The sequence below is a fragment of the Miniopterus natalensis genome, chromosome 12, assembly GCF_054644295.1.
Source record: "Miniopterus natalensis isolate mMinNat1 chromosome 12, mMinNat1.hap1, whole genome shotgun sequence".
Lineage (NCBI taxonomy): Eukaryota > Metazoa > Chordata > Mammalia > Chiroptera > Miniopteridae > Miniopterus > Miniopterus natalensis.
This window is the reverse complement of record NC_142092.1, coordinates 43,992,053-44,013,139: the sequence shown is the minus strand read 5'-3', so window position 1 is coordinate 44,013,139 and position 21,087 is coordinate 43,992,053. Positions and strand designations below refer to the sequence as shown.

At 36.6% G+C, this 21,087-nt stretch overlaps 1 protein-coding gene across 1 annotated transcript; it reads right to left on the bottom strand.

Moving 5' to 3' along the window:
- Positions 1-6,996: 6,996 nt before the first annotated feature.
- RMI1 (RecQ mediated genome instability 1) lies at positions 6,997-16,249 on the bottom strand. The gene is made up of 3 exons (XM_016223024.2): positions 15,432-16,249; positions 10,584-10,681; positions 6,997-9,723 (listed from the first exon to the last, which is right to left on the bottom strand). The coding sequence occupies exon 3, from the start codon at positions 9,685-9,687 to the stop codon at positions 7,810-7,812; it is 1,878 nt and encodes a 625-aa protein (XP_016078510.2). The 5' UTR covers positions 9,688-9,723; positions 10,584-10,681; positions 15,432-16,249; the 3' UTR covers positions 6,997-7,809.
- Positions 16,250-21,087: the final 4,838 nt, after the last annotated feature.

Sequence of the window (21,087 nt, the reverse complement as noted above, 5' to 3'; positions counted from 1 at the left end):
GGAGAGAAAGATGTGTTGTACAGTGGGACTAGTTAACTGTCTAAGTTTTGTATTAATGGCAAACCTACACTGTACCTTTCCATTTGACTCATGCCAGATCTAGCTGCACTGTTATTACACATTGTAGCCATTTATCAGACAGGAGTGGTTCTGTTGCTTCAAACTATATATCTAATCTGATAGGTAGAGTCCTGTATCTCTAAGGTTAGCCAATGTTTTTATAGGACCTGTCCAACACTTAGGAAGCACCCACTGAATATTTTGTACGAATACCACTGGTTCATTCAACAAATTGTTGAATATTTTACAATCATTAAGAGCAGCAGAGTGGTATTATATAATCTCTACCTTCAAGGAATTTCTACTCTATTAGAAAAGACATGAAAAGATAACTTATAATGGATCTTATCTAAAGCAATATATTTAATGTGCCAAATGAGCGGCATAAAATATAAATGACAATACCCTTGATTATTACTATTTTACCTGTGTTTCCCACTATGCTGAGTCCCCTGAGGATATATTATTTTGTAACCTTGGCATCTACTTTTCAAGAGGCATCTGATTTTTAACAAGTTTCTCAGGCAATCCTGATGTACAAAGAAGTTTAAGAATCACTACTGGAGACAACAGGAAGGGATTGAGGCCCAGAAAATGTCATGATAGAGATGTTTGATGAAGATTCATCTAGTAGAGTACAAGATGGAGCAGAACATGCAGAAACCGGAGATCAAGGGATACAGAACAAAACCTGCTGCATTTTTCCATGCATAAAACATTAAGAATAGCATGAAGGGAAAGGAAGGGGTGGGCATGGAAAACTGAGCAAGAGGAATCACCAAACTTGTTGACTGTTTGCTAGGGAAGAAGACGGTAAGTGAAAATAACTTCAATACTTCAAACTTAAGGAACTGGATCTTAAGAGCTAACGTGTATAATCACTTTGGCCTGGCTACAACAACCATGCCCAACCCTCTTCTTTTTGCTCATTTTCCATTACCGAAGTTAGAAAACTGGACACTTTGTCAGCCTCTTTCACACACAAGGTTGGACAGGTGACTTAGTCTTGGCAATCAGATGTAGGGAGAATTCCTTTGAGAGGCTCTGGATGAAAGGGACAGCTGGTGCTGGCCCTGCTCATCTCCCTTTTTCCTGCCTTGAATGTGGATGTGATCCCTGGGGCTGCAATAGCCTGGTGACCATAATGTGATAGCCGTGAAGGTGAAAAACAAACATGCTAAACATGGCAGAGGGGAAAGACAGAAAGAAATGGGGTCTCTGGTGGCACCACTGAACACTGCTTCACCAAATCTAGAACTACTCACTCCAGAATTTTAGTCATGTAAGATAATTACATGTGTTTACAGCCCACCTTACTGCTAACTGGTGTTCTGTTACTTGCAGACTAATACAACCAAACTGATAGGAACACTGACTACATGCCAGGCACTGGTCTAATCACTTTACCTCAATGCTTACAACAACTTGATGAGGGTGTGTTATTATCCCCATTATACAGATGAGGTAATTAAGGCACCAAACAGTCAAATAACTTCCCCAAGGCCACATACATAGTAAGTAGCACAGCAGAGATTTGAAACCAGGCAGTCAGCCTCCCAAGCCCTTGCTGTTTTTTTTTTTTTTAAACCTCACTCAAGGATATTTTTTCTATTGCTATTCAGAGTTGAAGGGGAAGAGAGAAACATCAACGTGAGAGAGACACATCTATTGGTTGCCTCCCACACGTACCCTGACCAGGGCAGGGATCAAGCCTGCAACCGAGGTATATACCTTTGGCCAGAGTCAAACCCAGGACCCTTACAGTCCATGGGCCAGCTCTCTAACCACTGAGCCAAACCGGAGAGGGCCCAAGTCCTCACTCTCAACCACTACACATTCAGTCTCTGAATAACAGTGATGGTGATAGCAGAAACAGAAACAAGGAGGTCTGGAACAGATATTAATAGCTGGAAATCCAAGTGGAAATGTCCATCAGGCAGAAATGCCAAGTCTGAAGCTCAAGAATATAAAGGATATTATTTAGAACAAGGAGCCATCCGCATTGAAATAAGAGTTAAGCCCTGGTCCGTGCACCTAGTGGTTAGAGTGCGGGAGGCAACTAGTTTTTATGTCTCTCACATTGATGTTTCTCTCTCTCTCTCTCCCCCTCCCTTCCTCCTTCCCACTCTCTCTGAAAAGCAACGGAAAAATGTCCTCAGGGGAGGGAGGGAGGGAGGGACGGAGGGAGGGAGGGAGGGAGGGACGGAGGGAGGGAGGGAGGGACGGAGGCAGGGAGGGGAAAGAAGAGTTGACTTAGAAACTATAAAAGTTCCAAATTATTCTCATCTATCAGGGTGAGCTGAACTGAAGTATTTATGTAGCAACCCCAGCTTGGCCTGAATACTACTACTTTGTTGACAGAATGCTTTGGACTATCCCAAAGCTGGCTCCCTTGTCAGTGCAGCATTTAAGTTCTGGCTATGAGTGCATCGTTTAAAGGAATGTTGTGAAGTGGGTGCAGGGCTGCTCTTCACTCCTTACTGCCAGGGAAGATTGTTGGCTCTGCATAGCAATTCCCGTGTAGGCCAGTGCAGAACATGACCTCAATCTTCCAGGCAGCTGCCAGTTTGCAAGGCTATGCTGATCCAGCAAAATTACCCAGAATCTGGCGTAAGGCTTCCAGGGCTTGCTGTGTCCTATAACCTTCAACATCAGGGCAGCCCGTCCCCAGAAAAGAGAATAAATGTTTACCTTAATACCACTGAGGTTCAGAGTAAAAGACGCTCATGAGGACCAAAGTGAGAGAAGGGTGAGATAGGTGTCATTCGTTCCAAATAATAACAATAATGGTAATAAGACCATGCATTTATTGAGCACTGGCCCTGTGCTGAGTGCCTTTTAATGCTTTCACACATTATCTCACTTGAAGTCAGTTTCTGGTCTGCTTTTATTTGACCAAAATCTCAAAGTGTCTAAAAAAAAAATTGTTAATCACTGAAGGTACCTTTGCACATGCCAATTTTTGTTTTGTTTTTGTTTTCCATCTTTTATCAAAGGCCTAACAAAGGTCAGCTGGAGCATTCTACTGATATCCATGACACTGCAACAATTCTCATGCAAGGCTGATAACCAGGACAATGGAGCAGAGCTGTGGAAAGCAGACTGGCCTGCCTGGGAGAATGGAGAGTGCACATATATGAAAAAGATGCATCTATGAACTTCCTGTCGCCAACTTTGAAAGGTTGGTATTTATATGGTCCTAAAAACTGGAGACAACCTAATTCTTACTGATCCAACATTAGATTATAAATGCTCTGCTGCATTGGAAAATGTCTATTATACAACCCAGGTATTGGTCAGAATGTTTCGTCTTTTCCCTGGTTATGAACTTCAGTTAACCCAGTTCTGATCTGGACATGCTACTCTCCATCACAACTCACAGATGACACTGGAACAATTTCACTGTCAGTTAGTGCTCAAATGATGTCTACCATCCCTTAAGCAACTAGAGTACACATATTAACATCTTAATTTATAATCCTTTTGCCAAAGCACTTCTCTTAGAATTGAGTTTAATATTTCTCTAGTCTCACACTCCCAAGTTCAGTAATTACAGTTAATTCCAATCTCCCTAATCAAGGACGCATGTCTTTAGTCTCCCTAAAAGTAATGGGGATTGTAAATGGATGGATTTCATTACTGTTCATGATTGTGGTCAGCTGTTCTCTGGTCCTCAGTCTAGGACCATCTCCCTCTGGGAGGTATTTGAAAGCTAAACAACCCTACATTTAGCTGCTAACAACAACAAAAAAAGACAAGTACATACACACATCAGTCTTATTACAGATGTAAGAACAAGACAGGCTGAATCACCACTGAAGGGGTTGGTAGGCCAAGACCACATGCTTCATGATTGGCAGCTGCAAGAGGGCCAGGGGTCAGAATATCTGCACGCTGCCTTGGAGAAGTGACTCACCCAGCACTAGTGGCTAAGCCCAACTGACTGGAATAACACCTGCAGGCAGGATCTGGTATATTTAAAAGAACACAGAGACAAGGAAGTAGCTAGTGAGTCCTCTCACAATTCTGTAAAAGTTGATTTTCTGTCCCAAAAGAGAATGAAAGAGGTGAATTCCCTCCTAGATCTCAAACTCCTTGAGAATACAAACCTAGTGGAGTACCTGGCATACAACAGATTATTTGTTGGAGCTGAAATTAACTGACATGTCCTATCATTGAATGTACATAACTACCTGACAAAGTAGATACTGCTGTTCCAGCCCTGGTAAACGCTGCTGTGACTTACTTGAAGGCACACTGGCCCAATTTTGGCACTATTGTCAGAGTTGAGCTAGTTTCTCCAACCTTTGCTGAGGTCCCCAAAGCTATTCGAGCTGTAGTAAGTACTTGCTCAAACAAGTAGTTTCAAACAGCTCAGTTAAGTAAGCTGTGCTGGTTTGGTGGCCACTGAGGTGTGGATGTAGTTTTATATCTGCCAGATCAAAGGCAAGCACGGCATCATTGGCTATGTTTAAAAGGTAGTTTAAAAACCGGTCTTTTCAGAACTATAAATTGGTAGTTACAAAATAGTCACAGGGATGTAAAGTACAGCATAAATAATAGTCAATAATATTGTAATATCTAGGTATGATGCCAGATGGATAGTGGAAATATCAGGGGGAGCACTTTATAAAGTATATAATTGTCTAACCACTGTGCTGCACACCTGAAATTAATAAAAAATAATATTGAATGTAAACTGTAATTGAAAAATAAAATTAAAAAAAAAAAACTCTCACACATTGCTCACGGGAATGTAAAACAATACTATCACTTTGGGAAACTGTTCAGGAGTTCCTTATAAAATTAAGCATACACCTATGATATGATCCTGACACTCTACTTGTTAAGTGTACAACCAAGGAAATGAAAGTGTATGTTAACACAAAAACTTGTGACAAATGTTCAAGGCAGCTTTTAATAATAGCCAAAAACTGAAAACAATTCAAATATCCATCAACAGGCGAGTGAATAAAAAAATTGTGCACACCCACATAATGCACTACTACTCAGCAACAAAAAGATTGGAATATTGATATATGAATGGATACACAGCATGGATAAACCTCAAAATCATTATGCTGAGTAAAAGAAGTACACATTACACATTATACAAAGAGTATACATTATATCATGCCATTTATATAAAATGGAAGAGAATGCAATCTAATTTATAGTGACCAAAAAAAGATTAATGATTGCCTAAGGCCAGGAGCAGGAAGGATAGGCTACAGCATGGCACAAGGAAATTGGGGGGAGGGGAGGGGAGGGAGGTAATAATAGAAATGTTCGGTATCATGATTATGGTGGTGGTTTCACAGGTATACAGTGGGACAAAAGTAGGTGAAACAGAGTTTATTCTTGTTATTATTTAATTATTGTCTTATTTTCCATACAAACAAGAGTAAATCTACTTTTGCCCACCCTGTATATAACTATCAAAGGTGATGTCAGCATCTTGGCAGCATAAGTCATTCCTCTTCTCTCCCCTTTTTCTAACTAATTAAACATCCATAACCAAACAGAAGTGCTTCTGCACATTACACCAAGGTTTCCAGACCACTTGTATACCAGAAAACAAACAAAATAACTATCAGCCCACCTATACACCAGAAAATAAACAAGATAACTACCAAAGATCTCATCAAACTGTACCATTTAAATGAATGCATCTTGTTTTACATACATTATGCTTCAACAATTTTTTTTAAAGCTTATAGGAGCTTATGTCTTAAAAAATATACATGTCTATTACAGTAATTTCTTCCCTAATTTCTATATAAAGGAAATCTAGGTCACCAAATTGGTTTTAAACTTAATAATTTATTAAGAACAACTGCAGCTAAAATTGATAATACCAGTGGGCGTGCAAGTTAGCAGAGAAATTCATGAAACACTTCAATAAGCACCTATATCTTAAGCTGAGTTGGAAATATGAATGAATTTGGGAGTTAAGGGGATGAGCGAACATGGTCACTTTGAGCTTCAGTATGTATATTTCCCTAAGTGTTTAGGGAACTACAAATAATTTGGTCTGGCTAAAATTTACTTATGTATTTATTTTAAATATGTTTTTATTGATTTTAGAGAGAGGGGATAGAGAGATAGAATCATTGATCAGCTGCCTCCTGCACGCCCCCTACTGGGGATCGAGCCCGAAACCCAGACATGTGCTCCAACCAGGAATCAAACCAGCGACCTCCTGAAGCACGGGAAGAAGCTCAACCACTGAGCCACTCCAGCTCGGCAGGTCTGACTAAAGTTTAGAGGCAGATTAGGTAAGAGGAGAATAATGGGGGAATATGAGGCTGAAAGGAACAGCAAAGACGGGATCACAAAAGACCTTACATACTATGAAGAGTTTGGACTTCACCCTTGTAAATAAGGGGACAGGAGAAGGTTGATGTTAAAGGTCAACAAAGAGAAAAATAGAAAAAAAATGTAACCCTAAGATCATTCAGACAGAATTATGGGGAAAGGCTTGAGGGCAAAATAAGGCAACAACCAATTAGTAAACCTACTGGAATAATCCAGGCCAGAAAAGACCAGAGCCAGAATCAAAGCACCAATAAAGGATAAATTAATATGGTAAAGTATTATACCCAGTCTTTAGTGACTATGAAGAGAAAATAAGGTCTAATCCCAACTTTCAAGCACTACTCACAGAGATAGAGTACGATAGAAGAACTTAAAGAAGATAATGCCATCTCATTAAAATCTCTTGTAGTACAAGAATGGAAGTCTACAAAAGATATTACCATTAGGGCATACATCAATGAAATCCATGTTGTTACTTGAACTCTGATTATCACCTTTCAAACAACAACAAAAGATTTTTAAAGTATCTTTCTAATATGTCTATATCATATTTTTATATATGTATTTATCATACTTCTAGATACTTTTCTGTTTTAATTAAAGAAAAACACATCTTAATTTTATTATTTAAGTATTTGTTTAATGTTTTAAAATTCAAGACACTTAAAAAATTTTAAAGGCAAAGATTAATAAAATAACCTTACCATTTCAAATGTGACTTTTTAACAGTAAAATGGAAAAGTGGTAAACAATCTCCCTTAAAAAAAAGTCAGCACTTCCAAAAACAAAACAAAACAAAACAAAATGAGAGAGGCTTACATATAGAGCTAATTGAGAAAGGGGATAATACCTTATTTTAATCCAAAAAAAATGAAATACTAGACGTTAATAATGAAATTTTCAATGTCAGTTAAAGTAATTCTTGAAAATAAGGTTTTTTAACCTTGAAATATATTCTCTGAAATGGTATCTTGTTATCATATTTGATTTAAATATATCAAACCTTTAAAATCAGCAAATAAAAACCAGCAAAACAATTTACATCCGAAAGCCTGACATACTGATTTACTAGTTTATGTTTTCCTAAGTATAATAATAAACAAATCTTTTGAGTAGTCAACATATTAGAACTACAACTACCTATTTAAAATAGTCATCTTTCAATATGACACATCAGTAAACAATACAATACCTTAGTAATCATCTTATATGGAGTAAGTGGAAAACAAATTTCTCAGTAACAATGAGTCATCAAGTTCCTTCATCTAATAAAAAAAATTATTTAAAAAACAAACACGCAAACATGATTAAACACTTTTAAATTGGAATAGGCTATACAACTCCCTTTTTCCCTTTTACAAAGAGTTTCAAAAATAAAAGGACAAATATAATTCTAAATATTTCATTGTTTTCCAATATCATTTTAGTAAATTATTTATTCAATCGCTTCTTTAGGCTCTCAAGGTGTTCCACATTAACATCTTCTAATGCCAGCACCACTGCTTTAGACAAGGAGGGATTAAATGAAATGGTCATTAGACAGCACAAATCTATTAGATCTCGCTGACATTTCTGCAAACCTTCCAGGAACTTCTGGTATTGAAGAGGATCCTTTTTTAACTTTTTCATTTCTGGTACTGAAAACCCTATCAGACTAGTAAGTATTTCATCTACAAAGTCTACATCTAGATATGTAGTTCCATCAGAAATCTTTGCTGTTATACTCCAAATGCCACCAGAACTTGAGAGATTTCCAGTCAAGGTTACAATAAAGGCTTTGACTTTCACTGTTAAAACTTCCTTTGGTTTGGTGGCCATTAGAACAGACAAATAGATAAAGGGTGGAGAATACAAATCCATGATGACAGAAAGATTAGTGCTATTCTCTGATGATCTTAAAGAACAATCCTGCAAATGGTGATCATTTTCATTAGAAATTTGTGAAGTCCTTTTGGGTAAATAACTGACCGGTTCTCCATTTAGTACTTTATTATTTAAGGAATGTACATCTGAACTGATGGTTTGTTTCACTTTATTATCTGCCTCTAAGTTCTTACCTTTATTTGAAAAACCGTGGGGTAAGGGTACATTATGATGAACTGAAAAAACACTACTGTTGTGGTCTCTAGCAGATAGACAACTAAAGGATTTGTCTTCATTAGTCATTTGTTCACATAATTTTTTTTCATTATAATTATTTCCATTTTTGTGAATCAAAGAAAAATTATTTAGAGTATTAGGCTTCTGTGAAGATCTCGCTATATTTTCATCTGTGATTCTGTTCAAAGTCAATGGCTCCCATTCTTTAGTCTCCATTTGTTCTTTCTGGACAGCTTCTTCTAAAAGCAAGGCCTCCTCCAATGAAAAGTCATCTAGTTCCCCATCAGTGAAATGCACAGATTGATTTGGTGGTTTCTCCTTTGGTCTTGGAGAAATAACAAGCCCTGTTTCAAAGCTTGACTCTCTTGTGGGAATATTATTTAAGGAACTACCCGTGCTGAAACATCTTCTTTCCAATGAGGTGTCATTATTTGCTGCAAGCTCATCATTTTCATCAAGACTTGCCAAGAGTTCTTCATCAGAAGGTCCTAACACAAGCTCTAGATCATCTGTATTTCTGGGGATGTTTTGGTTAGAATTACTTGGTATGACTGAAACTATGGGATCAAGTTCCCCAATTAATCTTCCAAGTACTTTTTCTTGGGCATATTCCTCTAAAAGAGCATCTACTTCTCCTCCCAACACCTTCACATTTTCTGGTTTCAATAAGAGAACACCAAGACGGAAAGAAATTATTCCATAAATTAAAATTTTTGTACCTGGAGGAAGGTGACTATGAAGAGCTGGAATAGGCTGATATTCCATTCCCTGCACTTGTACAATTCCGTCAGTTAGCTGTAGCATCAACATTCGTGAAGGCTTGGCTTCCCAAGGCTTTTGGGTTACTTGTGTTTCAGCTGTAATTAGCTCATTCATAGTATTTTTTCCTCTTAACTTTTGCATCTGGGAATATGCAGGCTGACTTACATCAACCAATGAATTAATCTGCAGAGCAAAAAACCCATTCAGTTCTCCTTTTGGAACTTCTAAAATGTCATCAGGTAGGAGAGGATGCTCCAAATCTTTCAGATCAGTAAGGAGCCATTGCTCAAAAACTTGTTTATTCATTTGTGCCTGACTCAAATGAACATTATCATTTTCTTCTTGGATCCAGTTAATACAAGCTTCCAGCCACACTAGAGGTACTTTAACATGCCATGTAGCTAAAAGCCAGGTTTCAACTCTTAATGCAATACTAGTTACACTCATTTCTTTTAAATAAAACAAATATTACACATCTGTTACCTAAAAACAAAAAAACAAAAGAATTATAATTCAGTACTCTTAAATGTTGTCTAATTCTGTACAATGCACAAACAGGCATAACCACACCCTTTTGCTTTTTCTCACTTTCAGCATCTTAAAATTCTTTTACTTTCTACATATCCAAAATTCAAATACCACAAGTAATCAGATGGTATAATGAGAAAAGCAAAAGGTTCGAAAGCTAGCTCAGCCAAATTAGTTCTCTGACCTAATATAAATTTTTTAACTTTTCTAACCCAGTTTTTTCATCTGTAAAATATCAACCATCTATCTTACAGGGTTGTTGTGAAGATTACAGGTTTAACGTTTATAAAGCATAATGTCAGAACTATGAAAGACACAGTAAATAGTAATAATTATATTAATATAATAATATTTTAATAATTTGAATTTTAGTTAAGAAACAATGTCTGAGTTTGGGTCTCAGAATATTCTAAACTCTAATAAAAGCAGCCTCCTAACTACTGAGGCAATAGAAAAAAAACACCAATATTCACTAAGGTTATTTTCATAGCTTTAATTTATGCTCTATTAAAGCATACCGCTGTGTTTGACCATATAGCACTTAAATATGTGGTCTAAGAATAAAGTTATAACAAATAACAATAAATTCTGAGCTGATATAAAGCATCTTATTTGTTTAGCTAAATAATTTCAATAGTCCTATTAGGTAAATATACTTCTTCTAATTTTTCTCAGTATGATAAAACAGTATTAGCAAAACAGTAAAGACTAATGAACCCTGTGTTCAAAAAAGTACATTTTTTCCCCTTCTACAGATAAAGATATCCAAGAGTTAGAATTTATAAAAGTTTTAATACATCCATAAGAAAACTTACCATTTGGAACAGGAGCATAGCATTTGATGACAGGACTTAGAACTGGTTGTTCAGTGGAGTACTTGTAACCTCTACCACTCAGAAATACCCCCTGGGAGCTAAGACAAGAAGCAATAAGGGTTATAAGAGGAAACTGCAAAAAGAATCACTAGCCTGTTTTCGTGAGTACAAGAGTTTGATGGTATGGTTTTTCAGGTTCCTGTTATCAATCAGGGTAGAGGCAATAAAGAATTTTTAAAATGAAGTTTGGAGTGAGATGCACAAAAGCAAGTACCATGAGAAACTCACTCCAAGCTTGCTTCCTTGTCTATATAGTACTTACTTCATGGGCTACTATGAAAATTAAAGGAGATCGGAGCAGGCAGAGGGCAGAGTACTAACCAGCCTAGGCACAGATTCCCCCCAAAAATGAAAAATGGAACTACCATATAACCCAGCAATCCCACTTCTGGGTATATATCCAATAGAATTGAGAACAGAATCACCAAGAGATTCTGCACATCCATGTTCATTGCATTATTCACAATACACAACATTTGGGAGCAACAGATGAATGTATAAAGAAAATGTGCTCTCTATATATTTATATACATACATACATACATACATACATATATATATATATATATATATGAATATTAATTCAGCCTTAAAAATAAAAAAGGAAATCCTGTCATATGCTACAACAAGGATGAATCTTAAGGACATTATGCTAAGTGAAATACGCTAATTACAAAAAGACACTGCATGATTCCACTTACATGAGGTATCTAAGGTACTCAAACTCATAAAATATAAAGCAGAATTGTGGTTGCCAGAGGCTGAGAGGAGGAAGAAACGAGGAGTTATTGTTCAATGGATATAGAATTTTATTCATGCAAGATGAGTAAGTTCTAGAGATCTGTTGTACAATACCGTAATGTACACTTAAAAACTGCTAAGAAGGTAAATTTATGTTATTTGGTTGTTTTTACTACAATAAAAGAAGGGAAATCAAAAGGGAAGAGGGGAATAAAAAGGAAAAAATAAATCAGCCCTATTTGCAGATGACAGGAATGTTTATGAAGAAAATGCCAATAAATCTACAAAAAAGCTCCATCACCTAATAAACGAGTTAGCCAGATCCAAGTGTTTACGTCGTGCTCTATTTAGTATCACATAGTTCACACTTTTGTGTTTTGCTTTGTTATTGTTTGTTTTTTATGATTTCACTGTTTCAAATGGCCCCTTAGCATAGTACTAAAGTGCTGTTTAGGGCCCTGATCAGGTGGCTCAGTTGGTAAGAGCGTCGTCCCAATGCACCAAGATTGCAGGTTCCATCCCCAGTCAGGGCACACACAGGAAGCAACTGATGCATGCATAGATGCATAGATAAGTAGAACAACAAACTGATGCTCCTCTCTCTCTCTAAAAATCAATAAATTAAACAAATTAAATAGTGCTATTTAGTGTTCCTAAGTACAAGAGAGATGTGATGTATCATATGGAAAAACAACTGTGTTAGATTAAGCTTCATTTAGGCATGAGTTATAGTGCTGTGCTATTGATCATAAATTCAATGTTAATCAACATATATTGAATAAAGTATCTTTAAACAGAAATACACATAAAACAAGATTATGTACTCATCGGCTGATATAAATGTCATGACCAGAGGCTCATGTAACCTAACCCTATATTTCCCCTAGGATCAATGGTTCAGTATTTCCTAATTTATTGTTCACAGCAACTTTATAGAATATAACTATCACAAAAAACAAGGCTCAACTGTACTAGCAATCAATAAAACAGTGCATTTTACAGTAGTACCAAAAATTTAAATCTAACAAAATACGTGGAGGAATGTATATAATGAAAACCACAAATTACTGATGAAAGAAATCAAAAAACAACCTAAACTAAGCAAGTGAAGAGGTATGTCTTTTTTTTTTTATAATTTTTTTTTAATATCTTTATTGATTTCAGAGAGAGGAAAGGAGAGGGAGAGAGAGAGATAGAAACATCAATGATGAGAGAGTCATTGATCAAGCCCACAACCTGGGCATGTGCCCTGACCAGGAATCAAAACCCGATCGTCTGGATCCCAGGTTGACGCTCAACCACTGAGCCACGCCTGGCAGGGCAAGAGATATCAGGTCTCCCCAAAGTGATCTATAGATTCAATGCAATTCCACTCAAAATCCCAGCAGGTTTTTTTAATAAAAAATAACAAGCTGATTCTAAAATTTATATGGAAAGGCAAAGAACCTGGAATAGCCAAGGTAATTTTGAAAAAGAAAAAACAAAATCAGAGGACTCATTCTATCTGAAGTCAAGATTTATTATAAAACTACAGTAATCAAGACAGTGAGGTATTAGCAAAAAGATTAACATATAAGTCAAGGGGAAGAGAAGACAGTCTAGAAAGAGACCCGCATATATGGTCAATTGATTTTCTACAAAGTTGCAAAGGCAATTCAATAAAAACAGGAGAGTCTTAAACAAATGGTGCTGAAACAATTGGACATTTATATGCAAAAATAGGAGCCTCAATCAATAACTCACACCATATATAAAAATTAACTCTTAGGGATCATAGACCTAAATATGAAAACTCAAACTATAGAAACATCTATAGGAAAAGTTAGGAGAAAAACCAAGCTCATACATACAGAGAATAGGTTGATAGCTGGCAGAGGTGGGAGTTGGGGCTGGTCAAAATGAGTAAAAAGGGTCAAAAAGGTACAAATTTCCAGTTATAGAAAGACATGGGGATGTAATATACAGCATGAAGGCTACAGTTAGTAATACTACACTGCATATTTGAAGTTGCTTAGAGAGTAGATCTTAAAAGTTCTCATCATAAGAAAAAAAATTTTTGTAACCACGAGTGATGATGGATGTTAACTAGATTTATTGTGATGATCACTTCCCAATGTATACAAATAGCAAATCATTTTGTTCTATATCTGAAACAAATGTAATGTTATGTTAATTATAACTCATTTTTTAAAAATTAGGAGAAAAGTCTTTGTGTTTCTTAAAAGTTTTCTTAGATACAACACCAAAAGCATAATACATAAAAGAAAAAAACTAATAAATTGGACTTCAAAATTTTTAAATTCTGCTGTGTGAAAAGACATTGTTAAAAGTATAAAAACAAGCCAGACTGGGATAAACACATAATTGAAAAAGAAGACTTGTATCCAGAATACATACAGAATTCTAAAATTCAATAAAAAAAAAACACCACACATATACACAAATTTTAAAATGAGTGAAATATTTGAATAGACATTTCACCAAAGGTATGCAGATGGCAAGTAAACACATTAAAAGATGCTCAATATGATTAGATATTAGAGAAATGAAAAATCCAAATCATAATGCAAACTACACATCTATTAGCATAGTTAAAATAAAAAATAACTGAAAATACCAAGTACTGGAATTCTCATATTTACTGGTGGGAATACAAAATGGCACAGCCACTTTGGAAAACAATTTAGCAGTTTCTTAGAAAAACAGATAGCATTTTCTTAGAAAGTTAAATATACACCTATACCATACAACCCAATAATTATATTACTAGGTATTTACTCAAGAGAAATAAAAACTTACACTCTATATTAAACACCTGTATTTGAATGTTTATAGCAGCTTTATTCATAATCACCAAACGAGGAAACAACCTATATGTCTTTCAACTGGTGAATGGATAAACAAATTATGGTACAGAATTACAATGGAATACTATTCATAATTGAAATGAACTATGAATAGACACAATAGCATGGATGAATGTTGCTATAGACTGTGTTCCCCTCCAAAATTCAGGTTGAAATCCTAATGCCCAATGTGATGGTATTAAGAGGTAGGGCTTTTGGGGCATAATTAGGTCACGAGGATGCAGCCCTCATGAAAGAAATATAAACTCTCATAAAAAGAGAGAACCACCATCAACCCCTAACAGAACTACCTTGTCCTTTCCACCATGGGAGGTTACAGTAAAAATCCATGAACCAGAAAATGTGTCCTCACCAGACACCTACCAAATCTGCCACTGCCTCAGTCCTGGACTTCCCAACCTCCAGAGAAACTTCCGTTGTTTATAAGCCACCCAGTTTATGGTATTTTGTTATAACAGCCCAAACAGACTAAGACAAATGTCAAATGTGGTATGCTAAGTGAAAGCAGCCAGACAAAGACTATATAATTCCATTTATATGACATTCTGAAAAAAGCAACACTATAGAAACAGAAAACAATTTGGTGATTGCCAAAGGCTTGGGATGTGAAGGAGTTGATTACAAGGAGCACAAGGAAATTATGGGGGTGATGAAACCACATATTCTATAAGATGATGTGGCGGTGGCCGTGACGGTGATGTGACAAACCTCATAAAACAGCCCTCGCTGGTGTGGCTCAATTGGTTGGAGCGTTGTCCCATACACCATCGATTCCCAGTCAGGGCAGATAGCCAGGTTTCAGATTTGATCCCCAGTTCATGCACATGAGGGAGGCAACCAATCAATGTTTCTCTCTCACATCAATGTTCTTTTCTTTCTCTCTTTGTCTGTCTCTCTCTCCCTTCCTCTCTCCAAAATCAATTTAAAAAAACCCACAAACTCATAGAAAAAGACCATGAATTTTAATGAATATAAATTACGCCCAGTAAAAACTAAACATAAACACCAAAAAATAGAAATATAGTAACTACCTTTCAAACTTGCTAAGGAAAAGAGAGAATAAAGAAAACAATCTAAGAGAGGCACAATGAGAGCAGGCAAGCATGATATAGAGAAACTATAAATAAGATGGTAGGAATAAGTCTAAATATGTTAGCAATCATAATGAACATAGACTTACCTGTTAAAAGATATTCTCAAATTGAATAAACCAAATCCAGTTGTATCTTTAAAAGGCAGCCCTAAAACAAAGTAAGATCAAAATATGAAATTAATTAAAATAAAGGCATGTTAAAACCTCCAAGAACAATTCTATGAAGCCACAGTCTTAGATTCCAAAGTGCTACTTTTTCTTTTTAACCTCAAAAATTATACCAGATCCATGGCTCTTAGGTGAGCTCATTCAGTAAGTTACCTATTTCCTCTAATATAATTTCCAAAGGTGTAGTAATGTAATGACAGTCAATAAGTAACCTGAAATGAAGACAAAGTGTACTTTAGTGGTTATATGTTGTTTAAGTGAATGACCAAGTATAAATGCCACAATAACAATTCAGTTGTTTGCAAAATGTTTTGTGCTATAACTTGGGTATTTATAGTATATGCCCCTAAATTATTACATGTAGCCAGATAACACCAATGCTATTTTCTACCTGAATCTGTTAAATACTAGGAGATAATAATGATACTTCTAGGAGGGAAGAAACAGTAAGAAAGGAAAAAAGACTGACTGGTTGTGAACTGAAAAGGTCAAGGCTAGACAGGAAATGAAATGAACAAGGATGAATTTCAAATATTAATCCTATAATCCCAGCAGGTACAGCTCTATAAACACAGAATTAAACACATGAATTTGCTGAAAATAAAAACTAAAACCTCTTATTCTTAAGATATTAAACTTTTTGCAAAATACTTTTACATCTGCAGTATTACCTAAATTTCAAAATAACTTATGGTAAGTAGGTATTGTCATCTATTTGAGAGAGCATGAAACTGAGGCATGAAGATAAGGGTAGGTATTGTCATCTACTTGAGAGAGAATGAAACTTGAGGCATGAAGATAAGGGTAGGTATTGTCATCTGTTTGAGAGAATGAAATTGAGGCATGAAGATTAAGATATAAAGATCATCCTAGTAGCAAATCTATAAATGGAACATAAATTCTGCTCATCTCCATTCTTATGCTTTTTGCTAGACCCTATTAACTTAAGTACATAGAAAATATAGTAGTTTAGCCAGTCCCTTTCTACGTATAAAACCCACTTACATATAAAACTTACTCATAAATGGCTATTCTATGAGAGCACTGCACTATTAAAAGGAACAGACTTCTCAGATCTCATTTAAATAACAAGCTCACCTAGTGCATTCTAAATTATTTCATTTACAAAATCAAGTTAAAGAAGAACTCAACATCATCTATTGCATCTATCTTTATGACAGCTTCAAAATAACATTATGGTTCAGTAATTTTCCTTTGTTATATAACTCTACAAAAACACCACATAATTTTAAATTTTCAAAAATATAACACACTGATATTTTAAGGCTTATGTATGCATTTATTTTTTAAATTTTTTTTATTTCAAACATGCACTTGTTTGTGTTGTTGAACGTGACAAGTAACAAAACTTTCAAAAGACAGCTAGGGCAAATTCTGAGAAACACTGCTCAACTAAACCAAAACTAAATTGTTCTAATATGGGGCAGTACTAATTAATAATTCTCTCCAAGTACTAGCCTCTAGGATTTGAATCTCTACTTCTGGAACTGACATCCTATAATTTTATACTACTATCAAAGAAAAAATTCCAGTGACTAAAATCCCAAAAGATAACCAAGACCTTTTAAAACAAATGTGTTAAGAGATATTTAGCATTGTTCAACCAAATACAGCTAATATCAAATATTTCACCAAAAGGTCATGAACTGTGAGGGAAAAACTGCTAAATGCCCATTTGTTACACAGAATTCTTCATTTAACAGCAAAGAAAGTGGAAGGTATATCGATCTGAACATTGACATAGTCCCCACAACTGCGTGTTATAATAAATGTAATGAAAAAAATAATTCTACGTATAATAGGATTGTTTTTCCTACAGGTTACAAAGAAAAGTTTATTAAAATTTTTAATCAAATGAAAAAAGTATTATCATGTGGGATCGGTATTATAATGTTTAGACTGAATTTCAATAACCAAGCCCCTTAATTTAGTAAATCCTATTACTTGCATCTTCTCCAGAGAATTCCTAAGGTTTTCATTTCTCCCTTTTTCAAGAAATTGAGTAACCATAGTTACTACAGGTAGAAGCAGCTCAGAGGAAAGATGTTAGCTAGAGCAGTACAGCTTCCCATCTGCTCATATACAAAAAACTGCCCTTAATCTTCAAAGGTATATGTTTTTTAAATTGTACATTAAGAAATGTTCATACCATATAATCCACTTCTTTTACTTTCCAAAATTCATCTTAAGAAAACAATCAGGAATGAAGACAAAGATTTATGTGCCAGAGTGTGTATCCTTGTATTTTTGTAGTGTGAGGGGAAAAACCCCAGAAACAATCTATGAAATGGAAGGTAATACCATCTTTAAAAAACATTTTTAAGGACTATTTAATGACACGCTCATATTTTATTTTGTTAGGGAAAAGGCCAGATATAAAACTACATCTACCTTAATCCCCACTAATTTCATGATCATGAAAAATTGTTTAACAAATGGATTGATGTTTTATGCATGCTAAACTTGGCTGACCCCAATAATCTACATTCTAGATATTGACTGCAGGAACTGAGCAGAAAGAGAATAGCATAGGAAAATGCTATCATTCACCACTAATACCTAAGCATATTTGATTTATAAATTAATTTTCAGTTAGCTTCACATATTTCAATTTTTTAAAAGATAGAAAAAGAGAAGGAAGTACCTTCCTCCTCTGTATAGTACCTTGAGCACTATATATGACATTCAACCAATAGCAGAAAGACTTAAAAGCAATAACAAATATTTAAATTATAATCATTCAATGTTTCCACTATCTTCATCTAAAAAAATAAAGGTAATCTGTGTTTTAACTCATTTGGGATGACATCAAAGTAATCCCAGAATTTTGAGAAGGTACTTTCTAAAAATTAGGGGGAAAAATTATGTAATGACTGAAATCAGAAAGAATCAGTGGGGCTACTTGTGGATCTTCCATAACCTAATGTAAGGAAAAAACAGAAAGCCAATAGGTTTAGCGGTTTGAATCCCAACTGTGCTATGTGACCTCAGACATGTTCTTTAACTTCTCTTAATTTCCTCATCCATAAAACAAAGATAACCACAACTTATCCACAGAACTGTAATAATCATTAAACTGCCAGCACAAGGTCTGGCACACAGTGGGGAATTCAGGAAATGTTAGCTATAATATTTTAAATAATCATTCAGACTGTACAATTTCAATTAAATTAGCTTATCTAAAGTAAATCTGGTGTGGCTCAATTGGTCGAGCGTCAAACGGTGCACCAAAAGGTTGCTGGTGGGATTCCTGGTCCGAGCACAAACCCAGGTTGTGTGGGTGCAATCCTTAGTTGGGCATTATTAGCAGGAGGCAACCAAAATGTTTCTGTCTCTTTTTCTCTCTCTAAAATCAATAAAAACATATTTTTAAAAAAGAATAAAGTAAATCCTACACCTAAGTAATACTAGTTCTGATTTCAACTGGGAGTCCAAAATGATCATACAATTAATTATACAAAACAGGAGCCACTGAACGTATCATTTGATTTGGCAAGTCCTTGAATAAGCATAATATAGTTTGGCTGAAAAAAACAAGAGGATGCAAGGATAGTGAAACGGCAGAGAAATACCTGTAATTTAAAAGGTAAATCTAAAAAGTAAATTGTAAGAGGTAAGAAAGAAAACAAGTGTAAAAAGGAAAAGAAAAAAATGCCATCTGATAATGGCATCTAGAAAAGTTAACAGCTTTCACCAATTAGGATCTAGTCAGAAGACAGTGAAATTGGGAGGAAGAAGTTCCTGGATAGGGCTGCTTTATTTTGCATTCCTGTTCATTACTCATCAGTACTTATCAAGGCAGAAAATGATGGCTACAACAAAAATAATAGTTTGAAAGAAAACATCATTAGTACAGTGTCCCTATATGTACCTATTAGTGTTAGTGAAATGTCCCAGATTTTAAATGACAGATTCAATTAAATGTTGCAAATCCTAACTGGCTGATTAAATGTCTGCAATTCCCAGCCCCCACATACACTCATCAATTCTTGAACACTTAATAAAAATCTGAACTATGTACCATAGAACCAAAATGTGAGTTAAGTTTTACCTGTCAACAACTTATAATACACTCTTCATGATGGGGACCATTAGAAAAACTATATTACCACTTTACGAGACCTTTTATAAACTCCACGACCCCAGAAACTATGCTCTAACGGTATTTGTTAACTATTTTCCGAGCCAATAAATGGTGCATCATGAAGTCCTCAGTTCCCTCTGAGTTTTCTTCCTAATTAGGCAAGTAAAAGAGAAAGGACAGACGAAATTAGAGCCATTTTAAAATAGATGCTGGTTACATCTGCTTTGCAAATTATTCAAGAGGGAATTCAAGTTACTATGTAATGAGTCAGCAGAAATTTATCATTACAAGCATATACATATATAAACAGACTCCACTAATAGTGGATTTAGCTTCTATGTGTAAATTACACTTTTAAACTGTGAGTTCGGGGTTATGGAGGAAGGCTGGAGGGTTAAGGAGTCGTGATGCTAAAACTGGGTACTACCACGCCTGGCGACTTCCCGGGACCTCTCGGGTTTGTCCGGATAAGAAGCGACCTTAAGAGAGATCATTCAAAGCTTTGCGCTGGGCCTTAGATAAAGTAACCGGACACAAAGCAAGAACGCACTAGTGCAAACTGGATACGCTCAACTGGTAACGATGGAGGGAAGGGCGAGTTTTTGTTTTGATCGCCGCCGAATACCCCGACACGCGGTAGGCTCCTGCGAACTGAACGCGGATGTCTAAACGTATTTGATGCTTGCATTCATTTCGGAGGAATGCAATACTACTTCCAGAAACTTTTCACACATAAAATGCAGCGACGACGTTACAAAAGACTCGCATCACAGACCCCATTGACAAAAAGAAAAAAAGAGATAAAAGAGATGGAAAGAATGAAAGGTCGCTTCATGAAGGAGAGCCCTGTAGAGATGCCGGGACGTCCCCGGGCGTGCTGGATTAAGGTCGGAAACGAGGGGACAAGTTTTCCAAGATCCCGAGGCTCGCCGCCACAACCCCGCGAACCGCCCGCGTGGCCGGGATCCCGCCCGAGCTGGCCGCCCGGGGCGAACAGCCAGCTGCACCCCCACCCGGGCTTCGCCTGACGGGGAACTGCGGCCAGGTACAAACAGCGGGTTTCCGTGGCGAGGGCCGGCCGGCGGTCAGGCAGACTGCACTTACCGACCCGCAGCTCGCCCCGCAGCCGGGCAGCCCGGGCGGGAGGGAAAGTGCGGAGAGAGGGCGACGTGAGTGTGGGCTGTGGAAAGTGGCATTCGTCTGGGCCTACCACCGACCTGGGAGTCCCGCCTTCCCCTCGCGCAACAGCAGTTCCCGGGCCGCGCGACCCAGACAACACGAGCCGAAACGGCGCGCGCCCTAAGCCCTATTTTGCCTCTTCCCGCCCGATTTGCAGCACGCTCACGCCCCTCCTCCAAACCCAAAAGATTTCTTCAGCCCGAAAACGCCCCCTCCCTATACTCGTGGACGAGGCAGCCTTTAGTTCTCGCGAGAAGTTCTTCCCCTCCCCCAGCTAGTGAGTGCGCGAAC